The sequence below is a fragment of the Fusarium musae genome, chromosome 4 (genome assembly GCF_019915245.1).
Source record: "Fusarium musae strain F31 chromosome 4, whole genome shotgun sequence".
Classification (NCBI taxonomy): domain Eukaryota; kingdom Fungi; phylum Ascomycota; class Sordariomycetes; order Hypocreales; family Nectriaceae; genus Fusarium; species Fusarium musae.
In genome coordinates, this window is record NC_058390.1 from 2,381,525 (window position 1) to 2,399,342 (window position 17,818).

Genomic DNA, 17,818 nt, shown 5'->3' on the forward strand with positions numbered 1-17,818 from the left:
TGTTTCTACCTTGTCGAGGCATCTGCAGAGGTCCTCTCATCATCTGAACTTACTGGGCCTTGATAGGGAGAACAACATGGTGTTGTTTCGTTCATCTCATCTCGTCTCATCTCGTCTCGTCTCACTCAGTCTCACTCAGTCTCCAGTATGCATACATATACACACAGTACATACAACATCATTTTCACCTTCGTTCACGCCCCCTATTTCTTGCCGTTAGAAGGGACCATGCCAGAGTTTTCCGATTTTGACATGTACGGGTCCCTGATCGTTGTTCAAGAGACACAAGATCCGCCTCCCCGAAACGCGTAGCTCTAAGGTTCTCACGAGTTTGTTTTGTTCCCTTGTTTATCCAACAATATACATCTTACAGAATATGCGCTTGCCGGTTGGCATTGACACTCGTGACGAAATGGTATCCATTCATCAGGGAAGCCAAGCCAAGGTTCAGTCATTACAGAATAGAACTGCCGGATAAAAACGTGCATATTATCCGAATTCAGTTCATTGAGAAACTTGCTCCTTATCTCGAGTATCCGTATGAGACATTATAATATTCCCAGGATGGCCCCTCTTATCTCACCATACATTTTCTCTTCTCCTACGGGCAGTCTTAGACTCGGCTACAGCATTACTTTTTTTCTCTCTCCCTCTTCAAAGGGGCCATGGCCGCCCTTTACCGCCAATATCTTGATCAGAGCCAAACATAGAAAATTCTATGGGCCCTCTGGTAAATATATACAGATACAGATACCGATACCGACACTTGCAATGAGGCAAATAGCCACCCACATGGACCAGGGTAAAGCAACCCCAACCAAGCGCCCTGAATCTCACACAGCGTCTAAACCCATCTCAGTCGGAGCCTGGGCAGATGCCTGCAAATGACAGACGAGGCATTTGGCAAGGGCCATGCGGGCTCACGGAAACCTTGCGGGGCTACGGTATACAGTACAGGTCTTGCAGCTAAAAGTTTATGAGAAACGATGGTGGTCCATATGCAAAACATAATTGAGTCTTAATCGAACCAGATAATGGCCTCGTTCTCAGATGGGCACAACCTGCCAAGGAGATGGTCAGCAGGGTGACGAGGATCCTCAGACTTTCTAAAACTTTGAAGGAGTACACAAAGAGTAAACAACATCAACTAGTGGAGCAAAGTGTTTTCAAATCTCGTCATCATCTTGAGCTTCGGTGGTATTTGCCAGAAGCGTCTATGTAATACTTGACTGACATATAGGTGATTTCCAACCCACTGGTTCTCGTATACATCCCGTCTCATCATATCGTAGTCAACCTTGCATGGGCAGGTCTATACTTAGATTGTTGTAGCCCATAGGTAGGTAGTTAAAAAAGAATAGATAAATGTAACAGATCGGGAAGGTTCATAACGAAAAAAGTTGAACCTCCGCGCTCATATCTGTGGAGGTCGGCGGTCCTAGGATTGGTGGTGACGGTTCACGCCGCCGCCGTTACAATAAGAGCCCACTCTATAGGGTCCCCTGTACGTGTTTAGCAGGGGTCGTCTGCACACCAGATCGGCATCCATCCAAGATGCAACTCTGCGACCCCCTCTCACGCATGGCAGCCGCCTAGAGCGCCTCATCTCGAACACCCACCCCTATGGCTGGAAGCGAGACTGCGATAAGTCTAATGTGGCCAAGAATCTCTTCGCTGGCAGACAGTCAAAGTAGAGCTCCCAAGCGGTCTCGATGGCAGTCGGCGCGTGGCGTCAGGAACCTTGGGCGCGCATATAACGGGGACAGTTCCTTGTTTGTTACCCGGCTGGGCCCTTTGTAGCGGAAGCCTCGTGGATATCTTCTGGCTTCAAGCGCCTAGCCTGCGGCGCTTCGGACATCCACCCTATACTGTCTCCAATGTACCAGAGTCGATTGACCCCGATAGCAGATGAACCTAGCAGGTATGGCCACTGTTCTCCTTTATGGCGAACACGCGGGCTGCCTGTCGTCGGTGATTGACGTGATCTTTCTCGCAAGTCTTGCCCGACTCCTTTCAAACGCCGTAGCGATGACTTCCGCTTGCCAGTCTAACAAAGCTATAGGGCACATTTTGCCCAACGAGTAACCTCAAGCTTTCGACCGTTGTAAATGCTGCGACATCGTCCGCTCCATAGGCAGCGAATCCGTTCTTCTCGGCGATGAGCCCTGGGTCAGAACTCTTCCTGACAGCGCCGTCTGCCAGGTCAAGAAACACCTTCTTCGTGTTGGTTGCTCCCTTGGGTCCGACTCCTCCAAAGGCTCGTAGCAACATACCAACTAGATGACTCTTTTCCGAACTAAGAGCTGACACGATGACAAAAGGCGCACTATCGTCTTCTACTGAGCGTGCACGTTGCAGACTTTCGAGGCTGATAAACGGCTCGATGGGAGGCGCATTTCGAGCAAGATTACTAGGTGTGCGGAAGCCAACAGTATAGATCTTGGAGATCTTGAGGGCTCTCATGGCGAAGAATACAGGGGCTGCATCATCTGAAGAAGATGCCATGACAACGGCCGAGCGGCCGAAGTACGCGGATGGCGCCAGGTCTCTTGTAAGTGTGCTGAGAATACCCTTCCATCCAGCATTGTCGAATACAAGGGAGGTCGACGAGCCTAAACCAGACTGGCTGCCGAGATCAACCGAGTCGTTCTGTCGTTGTCGTGGGCTCGATGGCATTGAGCCCGGAGACGACGATCTGGATGAGGTGCCTGACTGGACCACGATGGTGTCGACAACTCCGATAACACGAGCCGCCTCCGTCAAGATTGGCCCATTGCCACCGTTCAACCCAGCGAAGAATGGGCTAACCTTTGTCAATGCATTATGTGGTAGACCCGGGTTGAGATAAGCGCCTCCGAAATGTTTCTGATTACACCATGTCTCCAAACTCCTTGGGTTGTTTGGATGCCTTTCGACAACTGCAAATTGATGTGGAAGACCCAGTTCGTTTATACACTTTTCATAAAAGGGAGCCTGCGGTGTGGCGTTTCGAGACGACGAGCTGTTGATGCCATAGATGCGCTTTCGTGGTAGTTGACCCAGAAGTGATAAAGCAGCATTGATCTCGGCAGCGCTCAATTGCCCGGGAGCAGCGATGAGAGGAAGAAGTGGGTGGGTGATAGGTGTGAAGACGGGGTTCAGAGTCCTTGAGAACTGACCAACTTCGCCCATGTTGACGGCGGAGAAGGGTGGTGCATTGGGGTACTCGGTACGCATCTTGGAACGGAAATACTCTAGCTCGAAGTTCTCGTTGTGTTCGTTGATTATAGCAATCATCTTGATGATATCGGCGTAGGGGATAGATCTCTGGAACACCTCCTGAGCATACGTCGACGGCCATCTGAAATTGCCTGAAAAGTCGTGGAACGCCGACATGATGCGAGAGTTTCCCCGCTGCTCATGGAGCTTCTTGCGGATCTCTTCTGGAAGCCAAAGTTCTACATCAATGTATTCTACACCCCACTGAATCGCACGGTAGAGGTATTCGTAGTACAGTTCGGGTTTGTCCATGGGGAACCTTCCATTCTCTCTTACACACCGTGTTGTGAAGATAATGGGAAGCTCTGTCCGCTGGCGGAGGAGCATAACCTGTTCTCCAACATAACTGAGGCTGGGGACTTCCGAATAGCTGCCATCGCCAACTGGTTCTCTGAGTAAATCAACTCTGATCTCAACAGCATCAGCGCCAACAGTTAGGATATCGATATTAGGCAGAGCGGCGTGAACATCCGGGAAGGTGGTGGAGATGAAATAAGTTCTCGGCTTTGCCATGAGAGCTTCATGGTAGTTGATCTGACCCAAAGTAAATGAGATAAATCTAGCCAGGTCGCGACGGAAGAACGGGGATTCGGTATAGAGGAATTCGTAGTCGCAATGGGTGGAAAGTTGGGTGTCAGGAGGCATCCCTAGATTCACACAGTGAGTATTTATTGCAACAACGAGATTGCGATTGCGTGCAGCAACGTCTGACTTCGCTTCGTTTGCTGCAACTCCTACGACGAAACCAGAATCCTCCGACGAGACCTCGTCGAACCCATTCCGTGTTCTGCACGGTGTACCCAGCACCTCTGCGAAGACCGAGACGATGTGTTCTTGGCCTGGTCCATGCACAATGACGACGATTCTAGAGTCTCCCTTTGCCGGTGTGCTTCCAAACGTGCTCTCGTTGACCATTACTGGACTCGAACTCGACCGGTCGATCTGCATAGTGGTTGGTTCGGTGGCGCCATTTAAGGCAATTGAGGGCGTCGGTCCAGGAAGGGTTTCCGCTAATATCGATTGAACGGCGGCCATTTTGTATGGTTTCTCTTTCTTCCCCTTTTTGGCCGGTGCAGTAGAAACGTTCCACTTCGAGTTCCGTCTTTATTACAGCTTTGCGCGGGAGCTATTCGCAGTGTCCTTCTCTACACTGAATGCACTGCCGTCCCAAGCAGGCGCCTTGAATGCGCTGGAAGATGTCTCTCTCGATAGGAGGCTCGATGATTGATTTTCGGCACTTTGTCAAGCTCGTTATCGATTCTCGGTGGGTTTCTCGTATGCGGCGCAACGTTCGACGTTGTCGCGATGAGGATTTGGGAATTAAATGGTGGAGTAGCGGCGGTTCGTGCTTCGAGTTACTGTTGTAGTTCAGATTCCAGGTCTGATCAGACAAAGTATTAGGAAATTCTATGTGAATTAGAATTGAGTCGCAAAAAGTTGGCTCTCTATGATGGCTGACAATGGTAAGTAGGTAGTTGTAGAGGGTTAAAGAAGTGAGTGCGGACCCTTTGTTGTGGGGATGATTTCCCGAGTATGGGGTAAAGTTTGAGGTTTGATGAGGGAAGAGAAAGAGGAAGGTAAAAAGGATGGTAGGACTGTTTTTGAGTTTTCGGGGGTACTTGCTCACCTAGGTATGAATGAAGGCGACTACCTAATCAGAGCAAGAATTATATGTCCCGGGGCTATAAGGCGCAGTGCAGGCAAGGCAGTAATAGCATGATGGGACGGACGGAGGTTGATGAGGGAAGTGATGCAAAGACTAAGACTAGGCCAAGACCCAGAGTATGTATGTATGTAAAGTCGCTAGCGAGTGCCAAGCGATGAATATTTGACCGATGGGATGGTGTTTGAGCCGACTCAGATGGTCAAAGCGAAACAAGGGACGTATGTACTCTGTACAATAGGCGGGATTAGATCCCTGACGATACCTGATGGAGCTGATGGACAAGGGCAGTGGATTGTCCCCGGTGGAGACGAAACGAAGCGAACGAGGCTTGGGAAGATGGAGACAGAGAAGACGGGATGGAGATGAGCAATGGATACTGAAGAAAAGCGTCGGTGCCGAAGAGCAAGACTGGTTATGGGCCAGGATTAGACCGTTATCGTTGGTGGAAGGGCGGCAATCAAGTCAAGCGGCGTGGGCGAGGTGATATTTTCCACCACCAGGCGACCGAGGAGACGCCCGTCTTGAGCTTGTCAACCGCTGCGTTGGAAGATGGAGTAAAAAGTATATCTGAGGCTGCATAATATCTACATATGCATGTATGTCTATCTATCTATCTTATCTATAGGTAGGTAGTCATGTCGTCTGCGATATCGCTAGGTATGGATGGATGGTACGGTATGGAGAGGATACTCTGAGATTGTTTCTCATAATAATGCTATATGTTATGATATTATCCGTACCTTCGTACGTATACTCATCGTAACTAATGCCAGGATGATCAACTATGGTTCCAATATATCCGTCGTGGGGGTTGGATTTGGGGTTGACCTAACGTACCTAGGTAATTAGCTGTTTCGGTCAACACATCTATTTCCCGATCAAACCATAACTAGAAACTCTTTCCCTTAGTCTAGCAGATCGTCATTCGCAATCTTCCTTATGCCATGCAATATAACAGCAGCATGATAACTATGACATGCCATGGAATTATGTATGACCTCGCAAGCGGCCGACCCTTGGCCCACGGGGACCAACACTAGAGAAAATGCATTTGCAGTGGACGGATTATTTGGGGGCACCAGGTCCATGAACGGCGTCTTGTCTTTTCTTACGATACCTTGATACTTTACAGCAAGATTCCTCAAAAGGAATAAGAAAAAAGCGCCACAAAGAGATGTTGATGTCCTGTAGTTCAATGGGGGTGGGCTTTTGGATTTATAATTCTCCATAGCCTCTGATAGATGGAGTTCCCAGGACTAGAATTATCCTCCAATCAGATCTGGCAAGCCTCCGCATATTGCTCTGGTTAAGGTGTCAGTCCGCGTTTTTGTTTCGAGTGGTTCCCACTTCACTTCTCTCCTTGCCCTGGCTCTTGTTCTATGTTTCAAAGCCCATGCGATACCATCAGCATGATAATGGCATCCATCGTCCATGACCAACTGGACAGGTTGCATTCGGCGCAACGTTTATTATCTCAGGGGGCTATGACCAGTTGATATTGCTGCTACGTACATACCTATGTATGTCCATGTGGCCTCAGGATGAGCATTAACCTAATATCCATCCCCAGCACCGCCCACTTTGTTTCTTATTAACACTGGCGTGATATTGTCTTACTACACGGGATCTTCGTTTCGCTACAGAATATGTTTCGGTGGTAATCATTGGGCGAGTACATACGCATCAGATGGACGGATATCGTCTCGCCGTTCTCTCCGGTGCTACGCTGCGTTAGTCTTGAGCGGCTCACGACTATCTTGTTCAGTGGAGATCCCATGCCATGTCTCTCGACTCCTCGTCTAAGTCGCGGCAGAGCTTCACGGGACGGAACACGAACGGAAAAGTTACAGAGGCTCGAGAGACGTTACGTGTTCGTCTCATAAGCAATCTCCGCGAGACTTGATACTACGTCGTTGTCACGGGAGTTGGCAGTCTGTAGTTGATTCTGCGGTCGTATTTCCTAAATGTCGCTTGGACATGCTCCAAGTAGATGGATTCTTCCCAATCTGGTCAATGTGCCGGATATGCACAGAAGCGGTTTTCCGTCTATACATGCCAACAGCTGCCCAATGGGTCACCTCTGCAGGATGCATGCAATGCCGTTGAGAAAGTCAATCTTGATCTGCCGTTGATGAACGGTATTTCAGCGTCGTATCGTATATGTTTCTCGGATATTCTGTGACAAAACATTGGCTCGATACTTACCTCCTCACTCAGACTCTGATACATAAGACTTTCTTCTCCAGCTATAACGATCTCAGTATCGGAACTCCAAGTTTCCGGGGGGCGCGTCTGTTACAGATACATTACTTGACGTGAAATCCTTACCCCGTCGTGTTTCGTTAAATTCCTGACGTCTCCGGCCCCATATAATCGGCCCAGGCTGAAGCATGGTCCCTTACAAACGGCTTATCCAGCCAGTTAGTCCACGAATGAGACTGGGCCAACTTCTACACGTCTATCTTGGCGAGGAATCACCACAGGCTCCAGAGCTCGCTTCTCAAGTTCTCTGCATGTCAGTTCTTTTACGACCAACAAGCTTGTTAATTGGCGTCTGGTACGATCCATGCGAGCTCGTGTCAGTATGTATGTTCCGTCCAATAATTCATATACCAGTGACAAACAAGACTTGGCTCTGCTTGGCGTCCGTCAAGCTTTGTCTTTTAAGTTTTGCCGGGCGAGTCTACGTTTTTGCCTGATATTTTCCACCGTTCGGATATTTTGGATAATATTCTGGATTGGATCGTGATCATGGATTTTGGGGTAAACTTTTGAGAATTGCATACCTACATTAGTACATCAACTATCAGAAGCAACTTGAGCAGTATTGCATCATATCTTGGTCGAGATAAGCAGGTACCGAGTGACAAATGTCAACCTTACCTTATCGTCCGTTCCCACGCTCGCTCACTTGTCATTTCTGAGACCAGAGACCGATCATGTTACCTTCGGTATCAATCAGCCGAGCAAAATACCCCATCCCTCCTCCGATGGCCGTCTTTGGACTTGGCGACGGTTAATATGGATGGATGCTCACTCAACTCGCTTCAAGCTTTCCACCTCGTGATGGAGCGGACGCACTTACATGGCAGTCTTACTACCAATTGTTAGATAGACCTGTTGCCTCCTCTATTTACTATTTACTATTTACTATATTTATTTAGTTATATTTATATATTTCCTTAGATATAGTTTATCTATAAAGTAAACCTAAAGACTTTCCTAGAAATCTAGCTAGGCTATATAAGCCCGAGCTTCTTTTAATCTAGATAGATAAATTAAGTTACTTCTTTCATCTTAACTCCAATCGCATTGGCCTTTGCCAGGGTCTCTTCGCAATCCAGTACGCATAGGGTTGGCAAAACGGGCAGAGCACCGGGTTTGTTGGGATTGTTGTTGATGACATGATATTCGTCATCATGTTCCAGAAATGCCCCGTGGAGGGTCTTGCCCTTGCTAAAGAAGTGCATACTCTTGACGCAGTCGGCGACGGCCTTTTGAGGCTCAGGTACAAACTCCCAGCCGAAGAGTTCCATGTACAAGGCTCTGGCCCGAGGAACATCACGCACTGGGAACCTCGAGCCAGCAAATTTGGCCGAGTGTTTCCTTCATTGAGGTCAGCTTGGTGTGTTGTATGTTAACGTCGATACTACGTACCTGGACGAGGTGTTCTTCACACATTGTGGGTGGCCGTGTTTTGATTTGGGATTGGTATATGGCTCTGGTATAAGTTTGAATGGTCTTCTATTCGAGGAGCGATTGCTGCAGCACTCAAATATATATACCTCGGGCTCCAGATTGCCTCCATTCTTGACAACTACCTATCTCGATCAATTAACGAAATTCCGTCAGAGGCGGTTGCTGCCTGATCATGGCTTGTCTTGGAGCCAATGGTTATCCCCTTGGCTGAGACTAAGGCACATGACCTGGCGTTAAGCTCGCGCCAAGATACCACGATGCAACGCGTGCCCAGTCGGGTCGATTGGTGAACTCTCGTTTTTACGCGGGGCTGAGTTCTCGGAGCTGGGAAACTGTCAAGCGGCGGAGTATGGCGGACAAATTGTTAGGGAATTTGTTGAGCTAAACAACATGGGTAGTACCAGTGTCATGAAACGATATCCTCTTGAACAAACCGCTGGTTGTAACTTATGAAGGATCTAAGTTATGGATTGCATCACAGCGGATGGATGGATGTTTTATTGGCAGCCCGACAATACCATGGAAAGTTATAGCGGATAAATCAGTGAGCCCGTTGACTGTCCAGGCGGTCTGGACGCCATCCATGTATATAGCTCTCAATGTGGTTTTGGGTTTATGCGTTGATCATTTGAACTTCCACGTCATACAGAGAACCGTCACAGACAACACCAGGAATATGTAAATGCAGTCACTTGACAGAAAATGCACGGGTTATACTTCACCACAGTTCATTAACTTGGACACCAACATCAGCAAATAATTGTCCTTGAATATAACTAGTACCTACGTCGATGTCTTCCATATGATTCTCTGCAGGGTAGGGTCTATCAAAGGAACACTCATGCTAGGCGAAGCACAAACAAGTGATAGCCTAAAGGCTCGAAGTTATCCCAACGCTTAGCTTTTGTATGTGTAAGTCCCAAAGTCCAAAGAAGCAGATGGTGGGTATGGGCCCTCAGTAACTTGTGATTGCGCATAGAGTTGAGTGTTCTGTCCATCCATGAATTAATAACATCCAATCCCACTGAAAACAGTTGACGGAGCTCCTATAGAGCTCAGCTCATCTCATCAGCTCATACCTAACAAAAGGAGCTCCAATGGAGCTTCTCAGGTCCCCCACCAACGCCATAATCAGCCAATCAAACGCGCCAAAATCCATCGCTCAGCACGATGGCGCGTCATAAGCTATGGAGACTAGGGCACCTGTACCATACCTCTAGGTAGGTTGAGTTGCGCCTAGGTATCCCCGTCGCATCACCTGGTCGGTCGCCTTTACCGTTGCTGGGCCGTCTTCTCTTTTTTGACTGTCGCAAACCTCCATCCCAGTTTAACTTTCAATCATTTCATCTCCTAACAACCACAAATTTCCATTTACCATCTATCAAGTTCCGAAGTCGCATTCGCTGTTCCTCCCTTAACCCAATTGACTTCATCTTTTTATCTGACACGCATTCAGACCTGATCCGCAATGTCTGAAGCTACAGAGCAAACTGCGCCTGTCGTGGATGAGACGGCCAAGGCCATCGAAGAGCCCCAAGTTTCCCCTGAGAAGCCGGCTGAGGAGAAGCCAGCCGAAGAGACCGCGACCCCATCCATTGATACTCTCGGTCCTTCTGATGCCCAGAAAGCTGCCGACCAAGCAGAGTCCACTACCATCACTCCCCTCATCGGCACACCCAGCGTCGGCACACCCAACACCGACTACCTCATCGCGAACGATCAAGACCCCAACTCTAAAAAGGTCACAATTGCCGACCTGTCAGCAAAGGGATCTGCCCTGTATGCCCACAAGAACTACGAGGAGGCCGCTGAGGTCTTCTCACGTGCCAGTGTTCTTCAAGCCGAAGTCAACGGCGAGACGTCACCTGATAATGCCGAGATCCTTTTTCACTATGGTCGCAGCTTGTTTAGAGTTGGCCAAAGCAAGAGCGATGTTCTAGGAGGCCCTGCAGCTTCTGAGAAGAAGAAGAACGCAGAGGCCAAGTCCAGGAAGCCTGCGCAGACCGAGGCACAGAAGGTGACGCAAGAAGGTGTCGGGATTGTTGCCGAGCAGGGAGAGAAGAAGACTGAGGACATCAAGGGAGATAAGAAGCCCCTGTTCCAGTTTACTGGCGACGAGAACTTTGACGAGTCAGACGAGGAAGAGGTATGAAGCTCCACTGAACCATAATTTAGTGGCAGATACTGACTTGTACAAGGCCGAGGGCGAAGGTGAAGAAGAGGAAGATGATGATGACCTGGCTACTGCTTTTGAGATCCTCGACCTTGCCCGAGTTTGCTTCATGAAGAAACTCGAGCTTCTGGAACAGGAGGAATCCGAGACCAGCGGCAAAGGCAAAGAGGCTGCAGAGGGCGATTCGCCTACCGTCCGGCACGTGAAAGAGCGTCTTGCAGACACTCACGATGCCCTCGCTGAGATTTCTCTCGAGAATGAACGGTACACGCAAGCCCCCCCGAATTTTCAGCTTTGTCCTAACCACAACACTCATACAGATATCCCAATGCCATTGAAGACGGAAGAACCTCGCTCAAATACAAGCTGGAGCTGTACCCTGAGGAGTCAGAGGTCATTGCTGAAGCTCACTTCAAGCTTTCCCTGGCGTTGGAATTCGCTTCTGTGACAACTGCTGGTGACGATGGCGCAAATTCCAAGCGAGAGGAGATGGACCAAGGTCTGCGAGATGAAGCCGTCAAGGAAATGGAGCTCGCCATCAAGAGCTCAAAGCTTAAGCTACAGAATAAGGAGGTTGAGCTGGCCACTATGGCCTCCCCTGAGGATAATGAGCTGGCACGCAAATCCATCCAGGAGATGAAGGAAGTCATTGGGGACATGGAGCAACGAGTGAGTCTTTGTGCTTCCTAGTCCCTTTGGGACGTTTTTGAATTCTTTTACTGACTGCCTAGCTCGTCGAACTGCGCAATGACCCCATTGACGCCAAGGACATTCTGGGTGCTGATGCTGGACCCATCGGTGGCATTCTTGGAGCTGCTCTTGGCGAGTCTGCTGCCGAGACCAAGGCCCGTGTTGATGAGGCTAAGAAGACAGCAACTGATCTTAGTGGACTTGTCCGCAAGAAGAACAAAGACGAACCTGCCGCCGAGGAACCTGAAGCTGCACGCGCGCCTGAAGCGGAGACCAACGGCAAGCGAAAGGCAGAAGAGCCCGCTGAAGATACCGAGACCAAGAAGGCCAAGGTGGAAGCTTAGGGTCGAGGTCAATGGTATTAATTGGCTACTATTTCAGCGGGAAAAATAACCCAGGATGGAGTTCAGGGCATTGTCACATTGCGACGGAAGGAAAGGAACAGGACCAAAAGGATGGGAATTTTGAAGCAGCCAAATGTTACTCTGAGTATGTGGCAAAATGTAAACCTACAGCTCTTTTGATGTACGACTAGTTACGCGATCGGGGACGCTCGGCACAATGGGCGGATTCAACAGGAAAGGTGTGAGCATAACTCATGAGTGAAGACGAGTACAAAACTTGATCTTTTATGCATTAACCGAGTCACTCAAACAGGAATCCACTGTGGACATATGAAACCTATGCAACTAACATGAAAATGCGTTCTTATGAAGAATCGCTCGCGAGCCATGCAAACACCCCATTGTTACTTTTGAAACCCCGAACCAAACTGCAAAAAGGAATAATGCCCCTTGACCATCTACTACAACTTGAAATTGCCGCTCGAAGCAACCTTGGCAGTCTTTGCCTTCTTGCCATCGACGTCGGTGATCTCTCCCTTGCGGTTGATGACCTTGACGCCTCCCTTCTTGAGCTCGGCGATGGTGTCGCGCTGCATCTTGGCTCTCTTGCTGACAACCTTCTCGCCGTCGACGCCTCCAGCCTTGCGCACGCGCTCTTTCTCGCGACGGCGCCGGCGGGCCTTGTCCTCGCGGGACATCTCCTGGCGGGCGACAGGAAGACCGGCCTTGGTGACGACTTCGCCGCTGGCTGCGTTGTCCGTGGCTCCAGCCTTGTAAACTTCTTGAGGAGCCATGCGACTGCTCTCGCCGGTGACACCCTGGGCTGTTGTGGGCTGGGCATCCTCCATTGCGACAGTGGCAACGTCCGCAACGACGGATAGTGAGGGTGCTGCGGGCTTGGGTTTGTAGTGCCATGAGCTGAGGGCGTCCAGACGAGCGCTGACATCCTTCCACATCGCCTCAACTTCCTTCTCCTCGCGCTGAAGCTTCTCGTCTGATTGGCTGACATAAGTGTCTGGGTTTGTATTCTTGACGTGCTCTTCCTCGTAGATCTCGGCCAGACCCTTTGTTGCCTTGGTATCATCGAGTTCGACGAGACCACGACGAGTACCTGCGGCTGCACCTTCGGTATCCGGACGTCGGCGAATAACCTCGTCGAACTCTTGAGCGAGAATACGACGCTTGATGAGGTCCTCAATGCTTCCACTGACCTCAGGAGTGATGACAGGCACGGGCTTGCCAACATGCTCGAAATCGAGATCCTGCTCGAGTAAAGAGTTTACAGGGCGGTCAACTGCAGCAGCTTCACCAGAGAGAGTCCACTCACGCTTGGCAACGGATGCAGCCTCAAGCTTGCGGATCTCTTCGGCGAGCTTGGCCTGTCTCCGCTCGTGTGCTGAGCGTCTCGACTTGGGATCCCCAGCGGAAACATCGGAGAGAGCATCGTCTGAATCCTCCTGTTCTGACTCGTCGTCAAAGAGATCTCTGCGAACATCGGCCATGGCTCTTTCAACGTCGGCATCATTTGGCTGCTCGGGCTGGAACTTGACAGACTTTTTGGGCTTACCGCCATTCGACTTTCGACGCGGCGGCGCAAAGAAGTCCTTATAGTAGACATCATTGGCATTGAGACCGTTGTCGTCGTCATCCACAGGCTCATCCATATCCATGGCCTCATCCTCACTGTCGCCTTCTGGGGCATCGAGAGCCATGTCGCCAAATGTAGGGCCGTCCTCCTCATCGTCATCACCTTCATCTTCAGAGACTGGCTGTTTAACAGCCTTCTTAGATTTTGAACCTGTTGTAGGGGGAGCCAGAGGATCCGCGTCCCAGTTGATCTCCTCATCGTCGCTTGCTTGATCCGTGTAGGGATCTCCCTTTGCGTCCTGCTCCTCGAAATATTGTGATTGTCGGTTGAAATCGTCGAGTGAGAAGAAACCATCGTTGAGACCGTCGGGATCCTCCTCATACTCTTCAACCGGTCCATCCACTCCCTCGTCTTCCTCATCATCTTCCTGATAATCGTCTCTGCCTTCTTCAATCTCCTCTTCATCATCTTCCCAGCCGTCATCTTGGCCATCTTCTTGAGCTTCGTCCACCGATAATTGTTCCTCGTCGTCGTCGGATCCATCCTGATCGCTCTCGTCCTCATCGTCGGAATCAACTTCGAAGCCATCCTCTCCAAACTCGAGCGTCTTGGAGTCTGATGCTTCAGCGCCGTTGACGGCAATCTCCTTGCGCTCCTCCAACTCTGCCAGCGCCTCTTCTGAATATTTCAAGACACCACCAATAATTCTCTTGGCCTGCTGCCAAACCTGGCCGGTCTCGAACCCATCGATATAGACCTTGCGCATTTTGAGGACATCCTCGCTATTTGCAGCACCTCTCTTGCGCTTGCGATTTTCCTTTAACCTCTCCTGCTGCTCATCGCTGACTTGTGAGGCAAAACCTTCGAGGGTGTGCTTAACAAGATTGAGAGAATCGGTTGGGATGGAAGCTGTGGGTTGAAGAAAAGCGTGTCGCTTGCCGTCGGACAGGGTTTCTAACAGGGCCAAGACGTGGCTATTTGTGAGAGAATCGGGGGCAGCCATTGCGGGCGGCGCGGCAGTCAAGGTATGTGAGGTTGAAGTGAGCGATGGCGACGTCTGGACGGCCATGCTCTGGAGTTTTTATCGGAAGCAGAGCTGATTTGCACTGCTTTTTTACCGCGATGATAAATGGTACATAAGAGCCGTCGTATTGCGTGCGATTGCCGTGGCGTGCGATGACTTTGATAAGTCGAAGCTGAAGACGACTCGAGATGAAGCGAAAGTGATTGACGGCAGGAAAAAATTTGGGAGACTTGGGTGAGGCCCCGCGACGGGTGGAATCTAGATGATTTGATTGGCCAATCAGCCCATGTCAAGAATCGCGATAAGAGAGATAAGGCACAGGCCGTTTGATCGATTCTGAGGAACAAATACAAATATTTATAGGCACTGATAGCAAGGAAACGACATGTTCATCATCTACTATACAATATCAAAGGTTGCTTTGCTAGTATTGGTACATGAATATTCGTAACTAAAACGATACGTTATCCCACCTCTAACACACATACACAGGCACGCTTATGTTGCAGGGAAAATATAGGTAGACAGAGACCTTGATGACTTCAGATCTCTAGGAACCTGAGATAAAATAGCCATTAATTGTTTTTAGTAAGTCAAGTATATAGAGTGAGGTCGATTGATACCTGCTATAGATCTTTCTTGCATTATCCAAGGTTCTGTCTTGTTCTTATAAAATTGCATTTTCTCATGTTCAAGGAACCTCACTCTATTAGCAAGACAATGATGCGAAACTAGATTGAGGACGAATAACAAAACGAACCGTTGAAAGGTCGGAGCCAATTGTTGAGTCATATTGTCTTTTCTTCTTCTTTTTCCTAGGTACATAATGGAATAACAAATTAGTAAAGAAGTACTGTCTCTCGTTCACTAGCAACTTTTAGAGCGATCACGACTCGCATCATCTTCGTCTCTTTCGTCTTGACATGAGAAGACTTCTAAGCGCTTTCCTCATGGCATCTTTAGTTTCTATACAATGCTTGGAGGTGTGGATACATGCTGTAGCTCCTTTTGCTCCTCGATGGGAGGATCCAGAGACTAGGCCAGCGTAAAACGTTCGTGAGAAATCAGAGTAGTATCCATGGCAATCAACTACGTCTATGTCTAGAGCCACGATGTCGTTCTTTTGGATGACATAACTCGCTGACACCTGGAACCAAAGGCTTGTTCGTGGGCCAGTGCTGAGGAATCGAGTCTCGATATAGTCTCTATTCTGTTAAATTGCAGATTTGTGCATGACTGATCAGTGTTGATTCTCCGTGAGACCTGGCGCGATTGAATCGCGGAGGTTGCCTACGGCGACCTCTGTTGCGCGAAGAGATGCGACAATAAATTTGACCTCCTCGGGCGATTTGATAGTCCTTGCCATCTCTATGGCTCGTTGAGCAACCACAACGTTGCGGCTGAGTTCCTTAAGGGCGATAGCAACGTTTGCATTTATACGCTCCAGACCAACTGTGACACTCCATTTCCCAACAACACTCTCGATCAAATCAACCAACTCTTGTGCCCATTCCCTCTCCTTGTCGTGGATCTTGGGGCCCGCTGCTCGTAAACGTGACAGACTTTGCTGTGCGGACTTCATCGACAATCTCGTAGCCCTGTACGATCAAGACTATAGACGAACTGCCTTGAGATGCATCTCCTCACTCTCAGGGGGCTCGATCCAAGAGAACCAGATTAGCTCTCTCAGCATGCCAACCAAAGTTTGCCATCGTTGTATTCAAGACATAGGAAGCTATTCTCGTGCCCTGCCCTCTCCCCTTGAGCTGGTCTTATAGGCAACACCATCCGCGCAGAGAAGAGGGGTTCGTATTCACAATCCGACCCCAAAGCAAGCACATGTGCTACTCAAGGCTATATTGTGACCCCTGTAACTTTCTTTCAGATTGGAGCTTGTTCCATCAAGACACGCTGACTTGGCCTGTTGGTGGTAGAACTAGATACGTTTCCTCCTCACTATCACCATTCATCACCGAGGCCACACAAGTACCTGTGATAGCCTTCACCCCCTTAGTCTACGCATTGAAGTCGCGTAGAACCAATCGAAAGCATATAGTGGCATAATTTCTTTGTGAGAGAACCCGGAAATCAAGTATTAGACATGACTCAACCACGTTAACCTCTGACGATACCATATGCTAATGTATACTGAAGCTACGGGTTCCTTTCTCGAAGCCAACTCCTAGTCTCTCTCACGCTTAGCCGGACCTTATCTCTAAAATACCTTACACGTCAGAGAGTAACTATCCCTTGTAAACCCTCGAGGTCACCCCCGGAAGTAACACAGATTCAAGATACATACATCGTGACATGAGCCACACACCAGAAGTTCTTCGCCACCAAAATCAAAATCAAACGAAGAACCAAACACGAACTCAAACATATGCCGCTGAGAAGTCAAGTGGCATACTGTCCATGGATCAACTTCGTGGGATGCTCAAGTGTTTGAATGGCCGGGTAATTTCAAACTTCCATAGGTGATGGCAGGGGTTGATGCAGAAATTAGGATATATTTGAATATACGTACGACACACCCGGCACCGTGCTCAAAGATAAAGTCATGCCAAGGACAGTTCAAGCCAGGTTCGATTACTTGCCCGTGTTTGCGTACCGAATGAATCCTAGGTGTATAAAGCTGTTTGCATCATGCAGATACACATGCATCTTCTTACACATAGACTTGCTCTCGCCTAAACTCAAGATCGAGGTTTAAACCATGATTACCTTTGACTAGGATATTTATCCAGGGCTCATGAAAGAAGCCATGCGGAGTTTAAAATCATGAATTCGCAGTATCGTGTCAAAGCAATTACTAGCCTGACTAGCCCATGGCGTGCATCCCTCAACCCATCATGTACATCATCACCATAAAACCAGGTCGTTACTCTCACCCGAATTCCCATGCCGCCAGCGCCAACTATCATCCCATGCCATTCCCAAATATGACGACACCGAGCCACGATTTCTCATCATAAATCCAGGTAAAGCCGTGTCAGGCGGTATTCCAATCAAAAGCAGCCAAAGCCGAACCCAGGTTAAAGGAGATAGAATAACAGTGCTCGAAAAAGAAAGGAGAGAGATAGAGGAGGAGGGGGGAAAAATTGCAATAATTAGAACAGAGAAGCCTGCAATCATCTCCAGGAAATAGCAGGTTAACAAGCAGACCCCGAAAACGCCCTCATGTCGCGGAATTCCAGCCGCTCTCACCGACCAGAAGCCTAACTGGGCCTCGCACTTTCATACTAAGCAAATGGCATACCGAAAGAAAAGAGCACAAGGCAAGAATGTTCGCAAAATGCAAAAAAGCGAAGCAAAAGTCGTGTGCTATTTAGCTTCGTTCGTCTCGATTTGTTGGTATTGAGCAACCCTAGTCGAG

General features: G+C 49.0%; 5 protein-coding genes across 5 annotated transcripts; 1 reads left to right on the forward strand and 4 right to left on the reverse strand.

Annotated features, from left to right (window-relative positions):
• Positions 1-2,013: 2,013 nt before the first annotated feature.
• Positions 2,014-4,293, reverse strand: J7337_005666 (uncharacterized protein; the record flags this gene model as incomplete). Its single annotated transcript, XM_044823341.1, has 1 exon — positions 2,014-4,293. The coding sequence occupies one exon, from the start codon at positions 4,291-4,293 to the stop codon at positions 2,014-2,016; it is 2,280 nt and encodes a 759-aa protein (XP_044681832.1).
• A 3,918-nt stretch (positions 4,294-8,211) lies between these two features.
• On the reverse strand, positions 8,212-8,460 carry J7337_005667 (uncharacterized protein; the record flags this gene model as incomplete). The annotated part of the gene is made up of 1 exon (XM_044823342.1): positions 8,212-8,460. A coding segment is annotated over one exon (249 nt), but the record flags the coding sequence as incomplete, so codon positions are not given.
• A 1,631-nt stretch (positions 8,461-10,091) lies between these two features.
• J7337_005668 (uncharacterized protein) lies at positions 10,092-11,830 on the forward strand (the record flags this gene model as incomplete). The annotated part of the gene is made up of 4 exons (XM_044823343.1): positions 10,092-10,769; positions 10,822-11,060; positions 11,117-11,465; positions 11,528-11,830. 4 exons carry the CDS (start codon positions 10,092-10,094, stop codon positions 11,828-11,830), a joined length of 1,569 nt encoding a protein of 522 aa, XP_044681834.1.
• A 461-nt stretch (positions 11,831-12,291) lies between these two features.
• On the reverse strand, positions 12,292-14,421 carry J7337_005669 (uncharacterized protein; the record flags this gene model as incomplete). The annotated part of the gene is made up of 1 exon (XM_044823344.1): positions 12,292-14,421. The coding sequence occupies one exon, from the start codon at positions 14,419-14,421 to the stop codon at positions 12,292-12,294; it is 2,130 nt and encodes a 709-aa protein (XP_044681835.1).
• Positions 14,422-15,682: 1,261 nt separating this feature from the next.
• J7337_005670 (uncharacterized protein) lies at positions 15,683-16,024 on the reverse strand (the record flags this gene model as incomplete). The annotated part of the gene is made up of 1 exon (XM_044823345.1): positions 15,683-16,024. One exon carries the CDS (start codon positions 16,022-16,024, stop codon positions 15,683-15,685), a length of 342 nt encoding a protein of 113 aa, XP_044681836.1.
• Between the last annotated feature and the right edge of the window lie 1,794 nt (positions 16,025-17,818).